The sequence below is a fragment of the Lepidochelys kempii genome, chromosome 3, assembly GCF_965140285.1.
Source record: "Lepidochelys kempii isolate rLepKem1 chromosome 3, rLepKem1.hap1, whole genome shotgun sequence".
NCBI classification, from domain to species: Eukaryota; Metazoa; Chordata; order Testudines; family Cheloniidae; genus Lepidochelys; species Lepidochelys kempii.
This window is the reverse complement of record NC_136382.1, coordinates 171,140,509-171,159,340: the sequence shown is the minus strand read 5'-3', so window position 1 is coordinate 171,159,340 and position 18,832 is coordinate 171,140,509. Positions and strand designations below refer to the sequence as shown.

The window sequence follows — 18,832 nt, the reverse complement described above, 5'->3', positions numbered from 1 at the left end:
ATCAGTATTTTTACCTTTATTTACATATATGATTTTGCAGCTTCATTCAAAGCAATTCTATTTAAGCCACCTTTACAGTTAATTAGATCTACAGTGAAGTTACTGTGTAAAAAGGCACCTTTTTACTGAAGACATCTGCTCCCTGTGTGCATTCAGAGTTGTATTTGTTTATACCACAGAACAAAATGTTACTCCTTGTTCTTTGTTAGCATTGCAAAGCCAACACAGCTAAGCTTTATGCCCTATTATGTATGATCAATACCATTTTAAAAAAACCCACTAAATTCTGAGGCCCTGACTCTGCAAACACATATACACATGCTTAACCTTACTACTGTTTGAGTTTGATGGGACTACTTGCAGTAGTAAAAGTAAGCATGTGCATAAGTGTTTGCATGATCAGGGCCTAAATCAATCAAACTTCTGCAAACCCACCAAAAATGAAGAGAGTAGCACAGATGTATCTGAGAGTATAATTTGGCCTTTTATGCCTGGTGATATTGCTCAAGAAGGAAAAAGACCTGTTTTACTTTTCAGGCTGAGTTTGCAGAATGGGCCATGAGGAAAAAAAAATCTTTACTTGTAAATTGAGCATATTTGAGATATGGAAACATGGAACCTCACAATGCCATTTTACAGTTACTTTTAAGTATAAAACTGCAGCTTAACACAAATCCAGAAAAGACACAACTGAATTTACAATGAAATAAAAACTGTGTCTGAAACCTTAACATTTCAAAATTTATTTTTAAATAAAGACAAGAGAAGTGGAGAAAACTTACAGAATCATAGAAATGTAGGATTGGAAGGAACCTTGACAAGTCATCTAGCTTAGTCCCTTGTGCTAAGGCAGTACTAAAAAATATTAACTGGACCATCCCTGATAGGTGTTTGCCTAACCTGTTCTTAAAAACCTCCAATGACAGAGATTCCACAATCTCTCTAGGTAATTTATTCCAGTGCTTAACTACCCTTACAGTAGAAAGTTTTTCCTAATGTCTAATCTAAAGCTCCATTGCTGCAATTTAAGCCCATTACTTCTCGTCCCGTCCTCAGTGGCTGAGGAGAACAATTTATCACTCTCCTCTTTATAACAACATTTTATGTATTTGAGGACTGTTATGTCCCCTCTCAGTCTTCTCTTCTCCAGACTAAACAAACCCAGTTTTTTCAATCTTCCCTCACAGGGCATGTTTTCTAGACCTTTGATCATTGATATTGCTCTCCTCTGGAGTCTCCAATTTGTCCACATCTTTCCTGAAGTGTGGTTCCCAAAACTGGACATTACACTCCAGTTCAGGCCTTATTAATGCAGATTAGAGTGGAAGAATTACTTCTCATGTCTAGTTTACAACACCCCTGATAGTACATCCCAGAATGATGTTTGCGTTTTTTGCAACAGTGTTACACTGTTGACTCATATTTAGTTTGTAATCCACTATAACCCCAGATCATCTTCTGCAGTACTTCTTCTAGGCCAGGGGTTCTCAAACTGGGGGTCAGGACCCCTCAGGAGGTCACAAGGTTATTACATGGGGGGTCGCGAGCTGTCAGCCTTCACCCCAAACTCTGCTTTGCCTCCAGCATTTATAATGGTGTTAAATATATAAAAAAGTGTTTTTAATTTATAAGTGGGGTTGCACTCAGGTGCTTGCTATGTGAAAGGGGTCACCAGTACAAAAGTTTGAGAACCGCTGTTCTAGGCAATCATTTCCAAGTGGGGAAATTTGTACATGAATGACAGTGGGCCTTCATATGCATGCATAATTTGTAAAATCCAAACATGTAGCAGTGGAAGCATATTCATGCTTTAAAATAATACATCTACATTTTGCAGGGATTTTAAGATTCTCTGGAGATTTCCTTGCATTAGAGAGGTGAATAGTCAGATTATGCAGACAACATCTACAAAACATTAACAATGCAAACTGACAGTTTACAAAATTTGCTTATGTAATAAAATTAAAACAATTTAATTTGAGGGTTTTTATTCTTAAAACTTGCAGATACCACTTTGCTACAAACGGCAATACTTACTTCTCTGCATTTTTTGCCACTTTTGATATGAGTTTTGATGTTGAAGCTGCCCTCAACAGTTTATTACGACTGTCATCTGAGTTGTCCCACATGCTATGTGATTTTTCAGCAGTCGAAGTTCGCTTTATGCTAAAAAACACAAAATTTACGTTTAAAATTAAAAATTAATGAGATAACGATAGCTGGTGCTGGTATGCAATTGACAGATCAAGCAGCAGGAGACTAAAGCAGTGCTAGGACTTCCTTCAAGTTGATCCAGAAAACAGAAATAAAGATTAGTCAAAAAGTTCTAACCAGATGAGTGAAAGCTCAATGGCTATTGAACACAATAAAACATTTTGAATGCTGAGCTGTTTTGTCAGCACATAGATAGGGCACAATTCCATAAGAAGCATTCTGAGGTGGCAAGTTCCAAGCCCTGTAAGCCACTGACTGTTTGGAAGCAAATAGCTCCAAAACAATGGGCCAAAATCCTGCTTCCTTTGTTCATGCACAACATTCCATTCACTTCTCTGAGACTTCTTAGAGAGGAATAAGGCAAGCAGGATTTGGCCCAATATCATGGAAAATTAGACCCATGAATGTCTGATAGACTACATCAGCAATCCTGCTGGAGCCAAATTTATGCTAATGGCAGTTCAAAACTGTTTTGTAGTCACTGGTTTCACTGAAGTTAATTTCATGTATAATATCTTTATCATAGGAAATTTGTTTAAATGTGGTCTGGCTATAACAGTTATTAAATAACCTGAATTATGATTCTGCAGATGCCCTGCCAACAACCTTGCAACTCATCCAGTCAAAAATACTTTTTGCAAGAACAACATTCAAAACTGCAACTCTAGAAAGGCAAGCTTATTTCCACAGTATCTCAAGAAGCTGAAAAAAGATGATGACAAGTTATCAAGACATATTAAAATATTAAGAAAGACTTAAAAGCCATCCCCTTACCACTCCCCCACCAGGTAATAAATTAGTATGCTAAACCCAGGCACAAAAAGTCTCTTTGCAGTAAGATGCCAGGCAGGAGAACAACAAACCAAAGTTCAGCTTTAGATTTTGTAAGAGTTTGTGCAAGACATGGAGACACAGCCTTTATGAGTGTTAAACATGCATCAGTCAAGTGAAAGGGTTGTTTTTATTTTCTATTAGAATTGTGAATTCAGGCAACACAAGCCAACAAATGTTTGTAAACCAGCGCAAATTTGAGAGTATAATTCATTTGTTATTGTTATTGTTTGTTTTAGTCTTCTAAAATGCCAAGTGGTCCGAGAAAGAATTCCATACCTTCCCAAGGTTTCAAAATAATAAAGGTGACAATGGATCATAACAAACTAGGCGTGAACTTGAACATTTTTGCTCTAAAATAACCAGCCAAATTTTAAAATGGGTTTATTTGAAAAATATTCAATTTTAAAAATCAAAGAGCATCATCCTGCAGATGTTCTCTGCACTTAACTCCCACTGAAATCAGCAAGAATTCTGTATGTGCAAGGTTGCAGGATCAGGCCCTAAACAAATCCCTCCCGTCCCCTTCCCCCGGTCAAATCGCAGTTTAATATTGGTGTAGAAATATGACACCAAACATGTCTGTAGAATAAGAATCCAAATATCAGGTGAAATGGACCATTCTGTAACCAAGCAGGGATATGAGAAAAAAGCAAAAGATCCAAACTGCAGTCGCATTAAACAGTAGTTTGGGAAGAAAGGCACCCGAGTCAAAGGTTGTAATGATACTAGTTTATGACAAGTGCTATTATGATATGTGGTAAATAGCACAAGATATGGTTCACAGTTTTAGTTGGCCATGTTTAACATAATACCTTGAAAAGCATACTTTCAGTGATATTACTTCTTGGCACCTTTTTATATATTTTAATAAGATTGTAATTAATCTCTCTTTATCATATTAGGATGTTTTATATCCTGTGTACTTTGCAATGTCTTAATTCTATTTTTCTCATCTTTAAATTTATGGAAGAAATATTTGCATTTTTAATCTTTATTTAGTGGTAAATGTTGTAATGCATCTTGTGTGCAACTTTGCAGCATAAAAAATACTGATTTTTGCACTCAATTGTGAAACTGGATCTTGGTTTCTCAAGATTTGCTGTTAAACGTGGACTCTTAGTATCATTACAACCATTTTCTAGCTCTGTACTTTGGTACTGTGAAAACCTTTTAGCTGGAGCAGAGCTCTTGCTTTCTTGAGTTTGCCTGTGTGTTTGGAGAGTCTGTAAGGAGGACTGGGGAGAAGGTGATGCTCGAATTTGTGGATTTTGATCATTAGAATGAGTTTCCTCTTTTTTTTCTCTCTGTCCTTGAGGTTTTTCCTTTTTTTCTGTACCGCTGTAAAAAAAAGTATAAGATGGAACAATAGAGAATAAGCAAATAATATGAAGGTGAAAAAAATGCACACATTTTATCAGAGAAGGAAGAAGCAATTCAAAATTCATTAAAGAAAAATCACCATAAGAAAATGTGTGGTTATCTACTGATTTTGTTGGGTTTTGTTAATGAAATTATTAGTAAAGTACTTTGCTAAAAGCAAAGATCAAACAGTTGAAGAGAGCTTCCTGTCAAGTACTAAGAAATATTATTATATTACTTGGAAAAGTAGCGAAGGTTTATCGCTGTTTTAGGTTCATTACTTACCCCTTCCCATTTAAACCTGAACACAGCTCCTTTCAATTTAAAATATGCACTGTATCCTAGGTTCTGCTGTATCTCTCTCTGCAGATTGTTGTGTATGCTTTGTCCCTCCTAGCCTTCCATTGTTAGCAATAAAATGCATTCACTGGTCCTGGGTCTCTCCAGAAATAGATTAACTAAATGTGCCATGTGCCAAAGCAGCTACTGGGTACACCTTTTTTGGTCCTATTTGGCCATAACAGATATTAAATGGTCAAACTGTCACTTTTTCAACACCTGTTGTAAATAAACTATGAGATTACAATTCCCTCACTTTTAACAATGTAATGGAGCATAATCTTTGTTGTTTTAACATTTTAAATCCCTTTAAATAATTTTAAGTGGCAATTTTAAAATGTTCTTATTCATGAAGGCCCTGGTCCAAAGTCCACTGAAGTCAATAGCAAGACTCCTATTGCTATCACTGATATATGGACCCAGCCTCAACATGGCTAGTTTTGTGCATATTCTCATATGTACATGTTTATGTGGCAAGCTGATGGCTAGTTACCACATTTGTGCACAAACAGAATTAACAGTCACTATTTGAAAATGTGACTCTCTAATGTAGATGTCCTGCACTAGTTCAGGTCCCCATGATCTGTTGTGCTGTGATGTGGGAAAAGGAGCAAAGCAACACCAAGGAGCAGAAGTGTCCCGGAGCCATGTAAAAGGGCAAGCAGAGCCTTTGTAGAATGCTCACCCTTTTTCCAAGCCTGGGGAAGTCCCTCAAGTGGTTAGCACTTTATTGGACTTGGGGAAATATGTTGGGGTAGAATGGGGGAGCAGCCTCTCCAGCCAGCACTTCACAGGAAATGAACCTCTTCTCTTGCATCCCCTGTCCCCTCTTCAAATGTGTGTGTATGTCCCCTTACGGGCAAACGCTGCTGGTGCAAAGAGAGAGGATGAACTGAATTGAGGAGAGGACTGGACCACCATACTGGAATCCAGAGACTTTGGAGGCCATGTTTTCTAACTCCTCAACAATGTCTCAAATCTCTCTGTTTTGAGAGTAGAATTCACCTAAATTCTGAGAGTTTAAACTAGGATGGATCTTTCACTCCTGCAGGTTTCTCCCCATAGCAAAAGAATACAGTCCTGAAATGGCCAACAATACATTCTTTAAAGTACAAAGAATACTGAGAGGATCAGAGTTAACAGACCAATTATACAATCCCCATTTAACTGAGAATTTACTCTTGCCATGTGACTTATTTCAAGTACATGGCTGCATGCTTCCTGTGACATGCTGAAGCAAACACACAATGGCAAGACAAGCTGCTCAAGGTAGTAGTATTCTGCAGCATATAGATGTTTTCTTCCTTTAATTATACTCAAGGTGGACTGTTAAATGTTACAGGAATTTGAAGTCTGACTAAATTTTTCACATGCCATAAAACAAAATAAGCAGCAAGAAAAAAGGTTACCATTCCCCTGCCTCTAATTTTGTCTGGTATTCCCTCTCTCAAGTTAAAAGTAATCTACAAATTAAAAAAATAAAGCTTATACATCCTAGAGAAGCAAAATAGGTACAAAGAAGAGATGAAATGTTTTTTCCCTATCTCCAACTGAAAAAAAAAAAAAAAAAAAGAGGAGGGTGTTTTTTTCCTGCTTGTTTTACTAAATTAGAAATTCTGGACTCATCTACCTTTCCCCACAAAAGACACTCTGCAAACAGAATCCGGATGGAATGGAAAACTAGTACAAACCATGGAAACAGAATCTGATTCTAAGTGAAAGTGGAGATGATTTTTATTCAGCCTATCTAAAACACTGGTTTTAATTTGTTTTTGTTAATCGCTATTTAACTCAAATTCATTAAGTGCAGATGGAGAAAAAGCTGTCTTTGTTCAAGATTCAACATCTCATCCCTCTAATTAAGGGCTCAAAGTTCCCAACCCATTTCTCTGAATCCTTTTGGGGAAAACTGCAGTAAAAAGCAGGGGATAAAAGACAGGATATTCCTGATGGTTTCAATATAAAAAAAATACATATTTATAATCATTCAGGGATATGTCATACATCATAAAGCAGCAAGAAAGGGCACAGCCGACAATTTTTTTTTGAGAGAGAGTTTCCTTCAATTTAACTTGTCAAGGCATATTTTGTTTTAAAGGAAGTCACTAGAAGAGAAATTAAAATAGAAATGTGCTTGTTTTGAAGGCAGTTATGAAACACGCAACAGTATTTTTTCACTTTCAGTGAAGATACGCTTGTGATTGGCTCCTGAGATAAGAGCATGATGACTTTTGATGGGTTGGCAGATAAACTTGTGGTCTCAAGTCCCTGTTCAACTGGAACTCTGGAAGCCATTTTTTGTTTGCATTAGGTTTAGCTTGCATTACTGGAAACAAGAGTACTTTGAACAACTTTCACCTTTTTCCAAAGTCTCTGACAGGAAAATGGAATACAAAAAAACAAGCCCTAGCAATGTCTTACCACTAAAGCAAATAACAGGCTCTTATTACAATTATGAAAGCTGTACTTTGTACTCATAATCCTGTATGGCCAATTTACTTATTAACAATGATGCTTGTCATAACCTCTTCTTTCCCTTTCCTACAATGAAAGGGAGACTGAGTGAGTCCAACTACCAGGAAGCAAGGCGTTAAAAAGAGAGAGAGAGAGAGAGGGTCACTCAGGAAGACACACACAAACAAGCATTTCCCCTAGCTCTCTAGTCAAGAAACCAACAAAATACACACAGTTGTGTTATGAAGTATATGTGGAGGAGAGTGGAAGCAGGATGGAAGAGAGAACTGTGACAAAGATAAATTCCAACTTGTGAATTCTCTCTTCTTCTCCCAGACTACAACAAACCAGAAACTGGAGTGAGGATGTGACCTTACCTGAAGTCTGACATTTTAAGATTATACTTAACTACTTAACTGAAGTCATTCTTTGGAGAACTATCTAAATCTAAATGAATTCAATGAACTCAATCTAAATGAAACTGTGCCACATTAATCCATAGACTCTTTTATAAAGTGTCCAAAATAAACCACAATGGCTAATGAGTGAACAGCTAGTCATCTGCAGAGCAGTCCTTATGCAACACCAAAATGTGAACACATTTCAGATCCTGGTGACCTCCAACCCGCTTTTGACAATCCACAGCTCTTTCCATCAGGAACTCGTGGCCTTCAGTCAGACCAGAAGGCTGAATCTCCCCAAAATGTTCAAAGGGAAATGGTCCTTAACGAAGCATATCTATAGTCCTACAGAAACATTCCGGTGACCTGAGAACCAGGTACACGTGGCTAAGAGGGGTCAAATAAAATCACCTTTGCTCTGACCTGTCAGGTTTTGCAGAGAATTTAATGAACTGGGAAAAGGGACAGGAAAGCATAACCCAGGTCTCCTCTTCCATTCATCAAAAATACTCTCCCTATAGCAAAGGGATAGAGAAACAGAGAAAAATCAGGTTGATTTTGCAGAATTCCTGGTGGCATGATAGTCCTAAGAGATGACCCAGATGCTGACATACAGAATGGAAAATCTCCAGATTCAGGCACCGTTCCCCTGGGATCAATCCCACGGATCTGAGCCAATCTTTGCCCTGTAAATAGACTGCCCTAACAGAAGCCAGAATTATATATGACACTGAGAATATCCAGGCTCAGGTTTTCAAAGGAACCAGGTTCCCAAATCCCTTGGTGCCTCTAAAAATACTCATGCAGTGCTTCTGAAATTATGGCTGAATTTTTAGCATCCCACCTGTGGGATGATGTAAGAGACTGCTGTACAGCTGTTGAACCATGACAGAACCAGAAGGCCGCTAAGTAACAGTTTGCAAATATAAGATTTGGTTTCACTGTCCTCAGTTCAAGAAGTTGATGTTGCATGAGCACTTTAAGGGGAAAATTTCCACTGAAGGCAAAGGGGCCTGAATGACTTTCTCTAACCCCAAAAGTCTGTGTTGCAATTATACAAACCTGAGCTGTCGGGGTGAGTAAACCTTAGACTCAGAAGGATATTGCTGTACCAATAATGAAACAAGGAGTGAAACATCCAGAAAATGGAGATTCCTTTACACAACCAAAAGAACTTCTGATCAAGCTATACTCCAGGAAGCCTGGTCTACACAGGCAATCAAGTAGTCTAAGAAATGTTTGATGTGAAGACAGGCTGAGATTAATAGCCCTCCTGGAGGTAAAACTGCAGAGAAGACAGACAGTCTGTTTGGATACATGGAAGCCTTCCCAGTATGTATCTAGGATCATACTCACATAGAGTAATATCCTGGAAGGATACAGATGGGCTTTCTCCCCAACCAATAACAAATGTATGATCCTATAGCAACCAGGTAACCTTTCTCTCATCTGGACAAGCTGTGTCACAGAGCCCATGGAACCTTCATCCAGATTATCTGTAGTCTTGATGAAGTGGTATATGTCCAAGATTCCCCTAGGCAATTTCACAGAGCTCCCGGTGACATGGAGGGAGGAGATGCAGGAGTGATTCTTTCCCCCACAAGGTCTTGGGTCCGACATTCTCTCTGATTCTTCTCAAACTCTCTTTTCCTTCCTTCCTTCCGGCCAGCCATCTGTCCATCCATCTTCTTCCCTTAGGTTTGGCTCCATTAAAAGCTATAAAGAAAAGGAGTACTTGTGGCACCTTAGAGACTAACCAAAGGTGCCACAAGTACTCCTTTTCTTTTTGCGAATACAGACTAACACGGCTGTTACTCTGAAACCTGTCATTAAAAGCTATGTTGACATAGCTAGTCTCTTCCCGTGTCTCCTTTTTTCGCTTTGAACAGGGGGTGGAAGGGACGAGCTGGGAAGGAAGTATGAAAGAGAGGGCAGACACCCAGGCTCCATACTTCCAGGACAAAATTAATGGGGAAGTACTAGCTCATATATACCTTCCCAAGTGACTCTCTCTTTTAGAGCTCCTGGCTTTCCAATAGATAGAGATGTCAGTGTTCGATTCATTGTAGGATAGGGGAAGTCAGACATTAAAAAACTAAGACACTACATAACTGAGAATAGAAAAAAGCAAATTAATTCTGCTTTCTGTACTCAAAAGAGCCTTAAACATTTTCTGCTTCGCTCTTCCTGTTTAATTGTTTTACTGATTAAAGGCAGAAGAAAAGGTAAGTGGCCTAGGTTTACATACAATATCTTTAATCCCTAAAATATACTGCATCCCTGTCTAATTGTATAGCACAATATTTAAATCCACACTGAATCATAAATCATCCACTGAAGTCAGCACAGTACTCTACAGAGACCGAGAACTTTTCATATATAATTGAACAGATGGTAAAACATTTACGTGTGCTGTGTTCCATAGCTATATCTGTGGCAGCTCTTTCTTTCATTCTCTCCAACAAACAGGAGCAGAAACAAACCATTCCTCCGAGATGCTGAAAAATGAGTGGTTAAAAGTCCCAGAAGAAAACAATAAATAAGAAAACACTTTGCTGGTTTCTGACACCACTGTATGAAAAAAAAATCAATTATATATATATATATATATATATATATATATATATATATATATATATATATATATATATATATATATATTAGATACTAAATAAAATGCAAATTCAAGCTATTTTATTTTTACAAAATTTGTTTTGTAAAATCCTGCAACAAGAAATTTCTTAAATTTGAAAAGTGCCATATAAAGTTATAAAGAATCGATTAACACAAGTTCCTAAATTCACCTAACTCATTTCATAATTTTCACTTTGGTATCATCTACTATTTTCATTCAAGACCATGATGTCAGATTTGTTGTTTATTTCCTTTCAAAGATTAAAAAATTCAGGCGCATGCTAAAAAGCATGACTGTCTGTCCAAGTGGATCATTTCAATTTTGGAACAAAAATGCCTATTAGAAATATGTTTTTTTCCTCTTTTTGCGAAACTTTAATTTCATGTGTTGTACACTGAAAACCAAAGTGATCCCCTTTCTATATATCCAGCTGTTACGAATTCTAATGGTATGCTATGAGTCTAAATCCTATTCTTTAATTGGTATATTTCAGAAAACTTCAAAATTAACACAGAAAGGGGCTTCCTTATTGTGGTTGTGTATAATTTAACTTTTTAAGACGCCAGTACCTTTTAGCAGCAGATGAGAGGGTCTCTTTTCTGGCAATTGATACAGAGGAACTATGGCCTGTTTTTCTGCTTCCTGCACTTCCATTGGTTATACAGGACATAGAGATAGCTTCTCGGAGGCCTGGCTGACCTACAAGAAATTTAAGAAGAAGAGATTTTATAGTAGCTTTCAAGGCATCCACGTGACATTCAAATTAAGAACCATAACAGGTGGGGTTGGCTTTCATACAGCATTGTTGCTGGCATTCAAGACAAAGGATGTGTGTATTAATCCAAAAATCGCGTTCTGAAATCATTTAAAACTTTAAGAGACGACCGTAGGAACAAGAACAATTCATATGCAGTGTGTATATGAACACCCTCATGTGGGTGGGTAAGTGGATGGATAGGTAGATAAAGATTTATTGTCAAACATTCACACCAAACCAATAAACATCTAGTTTTTGCAAAGAAATACTGTGTTTTGGTAGTTCAACAATTTGTTTAAGCTAGGAATAAAGTTTATCTGACATGAAACTATTAACCAAAAATATGTTCACATACACATCTGGCTAATGAAACAGCACTTTAACGGCCAAAACTAAGGATGTTTGTACATAGGAGGATTCTTTTGTGGAATTCAAAAACGGAAACATTAGAAGTGATATTTTAAATTGCAAAGTGGAGTAACTCAAATGGGATGTTACAGTCAAATGGTAAATTATAATACAATACTCTGGCACAGTATCGTCCTAAGCTTCACTTGCCACAGAATTATTTTAGTCGTGATTGCAACAGAAATATAAATTCCTTGTGCAGCAGCATTCTGTTGCTCAAAAAGCTGAGTCATCTTAAATCATCACATTTCCCAGAAGCTCATCAGGTAGGCTCTCTCATCATTATCACCCCTTCATAAAGTGCTTTGTGATAAGAAGTATGAAGAAACCAGAAAGATAGCATGTCATTACTGAAATACAATGTACTTCAAACCATTCCCATTAGGTAAATATTGAAGATACTATATGCAAATAAATGTACATTTAGAGTGGAAAATCCTGTGTAAGGGGAGGGGGCACAACACAACTCTGTTGGGGCTTCCTACACCTTGTGAACACAAGGTAAGGTAAGGAGCCCAAGGTTGGTAAAGACCACAGCATTTACTGCTACACAAAACTTCTTGTCCCAGGGTGGGGTTCCAGGGCCAAGACAGCTATTTTAGCTATAACTGTCTTGAAGAGGCTTGACTTCTACCAAGTATACAACTGAATTACTCAGGCTGTGGCCTGGGAAGAGGATTTTGGCCAAAAGATCACTGTGTTATTACTTCATAGTGCCATCAGCACACACAAGGCTGTATTACAAGTGAGCTGTAGCAACCACGAGGTATGAAGTCCCAGGCCATTATAAACAGAATGGCACAATACACACCAAGGTACATTGCCAGGAGGTCCTTATAATGGGCAGGGAGGGTAGTATTGTCCATTGAAGTAGCCTGACACTTCCCATCATAAGACCCTGTTTTCAGCTGCTTATAACTAAGGCTACGGTTTAGTCATGGGTATTTTTAGTAAAAGTCACAGACAGGTCATGGGCCGTAAACAAAAGTTCACAGCCTGTGACCTCTCCATGACTTTTACTAAAAATAACAGTGAATAAAACTTGGAGTGGGCAGCTGCCCAGGGCCATCGTGGGTGTTTGGGGGATGGCAGCCCAGCTGCTTGGGGGGGAGGCGTGGAGCCAGGCAGGGAGTTTGGGTGTGGGAGAGTGCAGGGGGTTGAGACACAGGATAGGGGGAGGCGGGCTCTGGGTGGGGCTTAGCTGGGGGGGCTCCCCGGAAGCAGCGACATCCACCTCCCTCAGCTGCTAGGCGGAGGCATGGCCAGGCAGCTCTGCGCACTGCGTCCGCCTGCAGGCACCACCCCCACAGCTCCTATTGGCCGTGGTTCCCAGCCAATGGCAGCTGCGAAGCCGGCGCTCTGGGCAGAGGCAGCGTGCAGAGGTGCCTGACCACGCCTCCACCTAACAACTGAGCAAGGGGGATGTCGCCGCTTCCAGGGAGCCCCCCAGGTAAGCACTGCCCAGAGCCTCCTCACCCTGGCCAGTGCCCCCTCCCACATGCAAACTCTGCTGCGGAGGGGTGGGGGCAACGGCCCAAGACTGCCCCAGCAGTGGCCAGTGCACCTGGCACAAGCAGGGGCTGTCTGAGTTGCCCCTGAGCCAGGTGCAGCAGGCGCTGCACAAGTCAGGGAAAGTCACGGAATCCATGACTTCCATGACCCCCTGTGACAAACTCGCAGCTTTATTTATAACTTTGTCAAACTTTAATTGTTTGGGCTGAAATTTTCCATGCCGGGTGTCTAGCTCAGACCGAATTATTTTGGAAAATTATTTTGGTAAGTGCCTGCCCAGAGCTCACCTCACCCCGTCCTGTGCCACAACCCCCTGTCCCCTCCCACACCCAGATTCCGCTGCTGCTGGGTGGGAGCGGGAGGGAAGAGAGAGGTGCAGAGCCAGGTAGGGAGCCTGCCGGCCCCAACGACCCCTTCCACCCAGCACCAGCGGGGGTCCCAGTCCGCGTGCCACCACCTGGCCTCCGCCTCCCCCCCAAGCAGCTGGGCCACCCTCTCCCAGCACCTGCTGAGGCCCCAGGCAACCCCCAAAATGGCTCAGCCATCTCCAAGAATGAAGCTACAGACAAATACATTGTTTTACCCATGCTACAAAACACTGACGACCTTTGCGTGAGATGTTCTAGCATCCCCCTGCTTTGGAGCAGGGACTTGGTCACTGAGAATAAATGAGGAACCAGGGCCACAGACTGGAAGACTGTGGAGATGGGGAATGTGGAAGCTGGAGGCAAGGCTGAGCAAAAGAGATAGACTGGAAGAGCAGTTGGGAGGGGAGAAAGTGGGACTGGCAGGGCAAGCAGACTTGCACTAGGAGTGGTGAAAGATTGGAACTGGTGGGGAGCAGACCAGAACTGATGCAAGAAGTCCATAGTGGGAGACTAGAGCTGGCTAAGCAAAGAGACTGGGATGAGAAGCCTGTGGATTGTAGTTGGGGACTGGCTAAGATGGAACAAGAACTGGGACAGGGTGGAAGGGGTTAAGCTTGGAGAAAATGAGCAAAACATTCTGTGCACACTAGAACACACTTTCCCCAAAGGCTGGAATGGAACCCAAGATCCCTGAGTCTCACCATTCTTCTACTGTCAACAAGCATCTTATCCCCCGCTTTAGCGCTAGCCCACAGGCAGTGGGTTACAACTTACTACTGCCATCAGTTACTCCATTAGCTCAAGTAGCAGATGTCAGTGAGGCAGATCTAAAGGTTCCAACCCTTCTGACGAACCACATAGGTGTCAATATGATGCCACATGAAGGAATTTCTGTTTTCCAGTTTGTTTTTAAATCTAGGAATTTACACACACAAAACTATTTTAAAATTATTTATTAAGGCATCGAACTGCCTGAGCCATGAGACCCTTCTTTCTTTTCTTGCAATTCATTGTCTCACTCACTACAGACTTTCCAATTTCTGAAACAAATTAGGCAGGTGTCCTACAGACCCTGCCTGATTCATCTCCAAAGCAGGTCCACGCTGTGCTCTGAATGAGGCAGGGATCCTGTGGAAAGCATAGTATATGAATAGAAAGTCTCTAATTACATTATCACAACTTTGCTATGTGGATTATTATGGCCACAGTAGAATCAACACCAGAACCATGGCTTCCCATACTGACATATATCCACCCACCCCAAATTTGTCATAACCGGAGAATTCTTCAGAAGCTCCATCAAACTTGAGGGAACAAGGGTCCCCCAGTACAAGAAGATCTAAGTAATACACCAACATTCGGATTCAAATCCAGAAAAATCTTTTTGGGTTGCAGCACAAAAGCTCAAAGACTCCAGGTTTTTCACCCAAAGATCAAGGACCAGCAAAGTGGAAGGACGCTAACATCCTGAATAAAAGCTCATCAGGGACTCAGCCGAAGAGCTCAATGGCTTTTCACTTCCATGGAAAATATGGTCCACTTTGAATTGCAGCCGCACATCCCTTCTCCATAAATGGGGACTAAGACATAATCCTATTTGTGGTTGCAGAAACAGACTTCAGACTATGGACTGATCAACCAATGTCCCAAATAATCAATTTGCCATTTACTCTGCATCATCGCCAGCCTAGATTTGGACATCTAACATTGTCGGTTTTAAGCCATACTTAATAAGATTAAAGACTGCATTGTAATTAGGCTTGGCAGAATTCAATATTTTAAATATAATTTCAGTGGATAATATTGGTTATTTTTAAGCATTTTTTTATTTTCATCAATTTAAATGTTCACATTTTGGGGAAATTATGGGTTTTCACCATTTTTTTATTTTTATCTATTTAAATTTTCACAGTTGTGGGAAATGATGTATGGAACAAGCAATGAAGGGGTCAGTATAATTATTTAATGACAGCAGACATTGAGATTAAAAAAAAATTAAAGCTTTATAACCATTAAAACACAAATTGCTAACATCAGATGTCAAAATATAGAAAATAGATATCCTTAAATCCAAACAAAGTTCTCAAGCAGTATTTTGCTTACTTTGCCTATCTGTAAAGTCTGATTATCATCAACGTATATATTTTTTCACTGATTGTCCATATATGGTGAAATTGACGTTTACTGACATTTACCATACCTAATTATATAGCATATGCAAGACAGGCTGAGTTAAGGCTGCACCAGCAACCTTAATTCTGGCATTTCCTGACTTTTGAGCACTTGACTTTGCAACCTTACTCATGTTATTTTAACCATTTTTGTGTGTAACAGGTTAAGTCTGTCAAGAAAATGTGTGATTTAACAAAAATGTGAGCAGGCTGGGGATGGGGAAACATTAATTGGCAGGCTGCTCCAAATGTACAGAGTGCTACTGAAAGCTGACAGAAAGTCAGGTCAAGAGGACAAAAGCAGTCAGGAAAAAACCTGGGCACAGTAGAAGAGGGGAAGAAGTAGAAGATGACAGGAAAGAGATCGATGATGAGGAAAGTGATACAAATCATTTTGATTTTTCTTTTTTCCCCCCTCCCCTCTCCCAGCCCCTTGTCCCCCCCCCCAAAAAAAAAAATCAAACAAACATAATTCTTCTCAGTTAGCCACACTCTACAGACTACTTTTGTGGACATGTTTTATTTCATTTTTTTAAATAAAGATTTTAATTTCAAAATTCAACATATTTTTAAAATACCTCAAACATGTTTTCATAACACAGATACCAGGAAAGCCATAAACCAGTATGAGCTGGAAAAATATCTTGAGTAATACTGGCATATAAATGTGCTTGTTTTATTTTCAATGACTAAGTAAATCATCTTCTCCAAGAAGGTACAATATGTCAAAGCTCCTGATTTGCTCTTGAACTGTAGGTGACCCTTCTCTGTCTTTCTGTATGTGGTAATAGATCAGTACATCTCAGGTAGCCATTGAGGCAATTATGCAGAAATGGGAATGGGAGATATAAGTATAACAACTCTGAATTCTCTGACAGACACAAAAGATTCAGTGGACAAGCTGTGTGTAAAGTGCACACAGAAACAGTGTTTCAGATCAGAAACATCTGATATAGGCACATAATCAGATGGAAAACATGTACAACCTTCTCCTCCACAGGGAGAGAATACTAATGGGAATACTGGGCTCATGACATTACATCTACAAGGAACTGTCTATACTAAGATAAAATGTCTCAGGCTCTTACGCTGAATAATAAAACCTTATCCATGAATAAAATCTGAGATCAATTATATCCAGCTCTTTTCTAGCTACACTATGCTCTTGACCATACGACATTGGCAGCAGTAAAAGGGTTGATTCTCATCTATACAGTAGATTGTGGTGACTTGTTTTTAAATGAAAGGACTTCCTTTTAAATTATTATTTTAATAATGACCACAAACATGCTAGGGTGATTCACAGAACACTTACTGACTTGAGATTTAAATTAATCCAGACAGGGACTTGCATTAATTTAATTAAATCAATTTAAAAACTGATTTTAGTAAAACTGGAGCAGCTATTGTTTGTAAAACTAGCCTCTAAAAGAAATAAGGAATTCAGAAGTGATATAAGAAATACTTGGACACATTCCAAATAGTCATCAAAATATCAAGTTCTAGGGGGGAATTATGTGTGTTGCACAGGCTGCAGTAAAAGAGGTTGTATAATTTAGTTTCAGCTAAGTTTGTAACTCCCAAATTTTGCCCATTTTAAATCGCGACATTTGAATCAAAAAAGTGAATTTCAGTTTGATTCCAGAATGAAGGCATCTTCACCGTAAAACTAGCCTGTCTTTACTAAAGAAAAGTGTACTTTAGAATTTCTTGAGGAAAAATGGGTAAATTTTCAGTTTGTAAGAAAATGTTAAAACTCCGCAATTTCCAAGTAGCTTTGCACAATGTTACAAATATTTTACACTCCTCTACTTCGACATTCATTAATATCGGACTTCTGTTCTTTTTTTAAAGGTGAACTAAAAGAGGCTCAGGATTTTTTTTTTATTAGGATCCCAAATAATTTAAAAAAAATCTAATCTAAAAAATGAAAATACATTTACATTTTAAAATAAAACTCATGGGGTTAATTCCTAACCCATTTGCAGACCTTGAGTATTGGACTTTATGAATTAGCTCTCCATGATCAGAGATTGGGATTAGAATGTTTCTGACTCTAGCTGCAGAATTCCAGTGGAGCCAATTCCCTGGTCCACAGCCCTAGAGCTTCAATGATGGCTAGTGAATATCTATACTCATCATAAGGCTCCAACTTACATTAATACCCTTAGAAAGTTTCTGTCTCCCACTGTAAAAATATCCTTTCATAACAGCCTTAACAGGCTTAATTTCAAAGGAGAGTGTTATAATGAAGTTGCAGTGAAAACACAAATTCAGGATGGAATTCAATAGGCTAAAACAATGAAGTTCTCAGCATTCAAATTGCATGTCTGCCAATATCACATTATATGTCAATTACTAACATAAACAGTCTGTAATTTTTCAGTCTGAATAGCACTCAGCTTTATCTTTTGGCTCGGAACAAGAGCCGGATGCAAGCTGAATGTAAAATGAGATCCAGTGTGTGGTGGCCAGGATTAAAGCCAAACTGTGAGATCAAAGTAGTAAAAATGTCTTTCATGGATAATGAATTCCATCTCTATTCTGATAATTTTCATAGAATAATAATATCTGCTGAGTTCAAAAGAGACCTTTCATTAAAATCTGTCAAGTATACAAGTGTGTGAATGAAAGATAAGATTAGACAGACCACCACCATAAACCTGAAATCTGTTTCCCTCCCTTTCTTCCATACCAACAGAATCAGAAAAAAAGGAGATAGATTTTATTAGCTAAATTGAGGAAAAATGCAGGCAAATGACATTTAAGTGACAGCAGTAACTTTTGAAAATGTGTGTCTTGTGATAAAACGATAGCTTTTAGTTCCAGATGTATGTCTCAGGATTTTAGAATTGCAGGCCTGTTACGTTCCCCAAAATGGTTCTAATTTGTTTATTATGACCTTCAGTCACTTGTGTGACTTGTAATAAAGGTTTGATGAATTTAAGACTACTTGATAGATACATATATTCTGAGACAATGGCACACTGCTTTTTTCACTTAAAACCACACACACACACAGAGGTAACACACCTTTACTATTAGCCTACATTATTTTTCCTGATAAATACAGCTGCAAGTGCATATATCTAATAATTAGATAACTGATATTCATATGAGATGTAAAAATAAGCTCTTCAGAAAGAAGGTTAAATGTTCATTAATTCCCATTAGTCTTCAAAAGAATGTAAAGTAAAGGGAAGGAGGAAAAGAAGAGAGACCAAAATAATTACAAGTATGAGTAGAGTAAGAAAGCAAAAAGGGGTTAAAGGAGATGGAAAATTGGAAGGAGAGAGGAGAACAGAAAAATGAAAAAGGAAGTAATAAAGAAGAAAGACACTTAACATAAAAAGAGCACATGACATAATAACCAGTGCATG

At 38.9% G+C, this 18,832-nt stretch overlaps 1 protein-coding gene across 6 annotated transcripts in view; it reads right to left on the bottom strand.

Moving 5' to 3' along the window:
- EML4 (EMAP like 4) overlaps nucleotides 1-18,832 on the bottom strand; it is a 257,086-nt gene that overhangs the window by 88,921 nt on the left and 149,333 nt on the right. For 4 of the 6 annotated variants that reach the window (XM_073339049.2, XM_078852282.1, XM_073339047.2 and 1 more), the window contains exons 3-5: nucleotides 10,806-10,935; nucleotides 4,216-4,386; nucleotides 2,038-2,166 (exon numbers count right to left, since the gene is read on the bottom strand). In XM_073339049.2, the coding sequence (XP_073195150.1) occupies nucleotides 2,038-2,166; nucleotides 4,216-4,386; nucleotides 10,806-10,935 (430 nt within the window). The remainder of the gene's footprint in view (nucleotides 1-2,037; nucleotides 2,167-4,215; nucleotides 4,387-10,805; nucleotides 10,936-18,832) is intronic. The other 2 variants (XM_073339050.2, XM_073339051.2) reach the window with 1 other exon arrangement.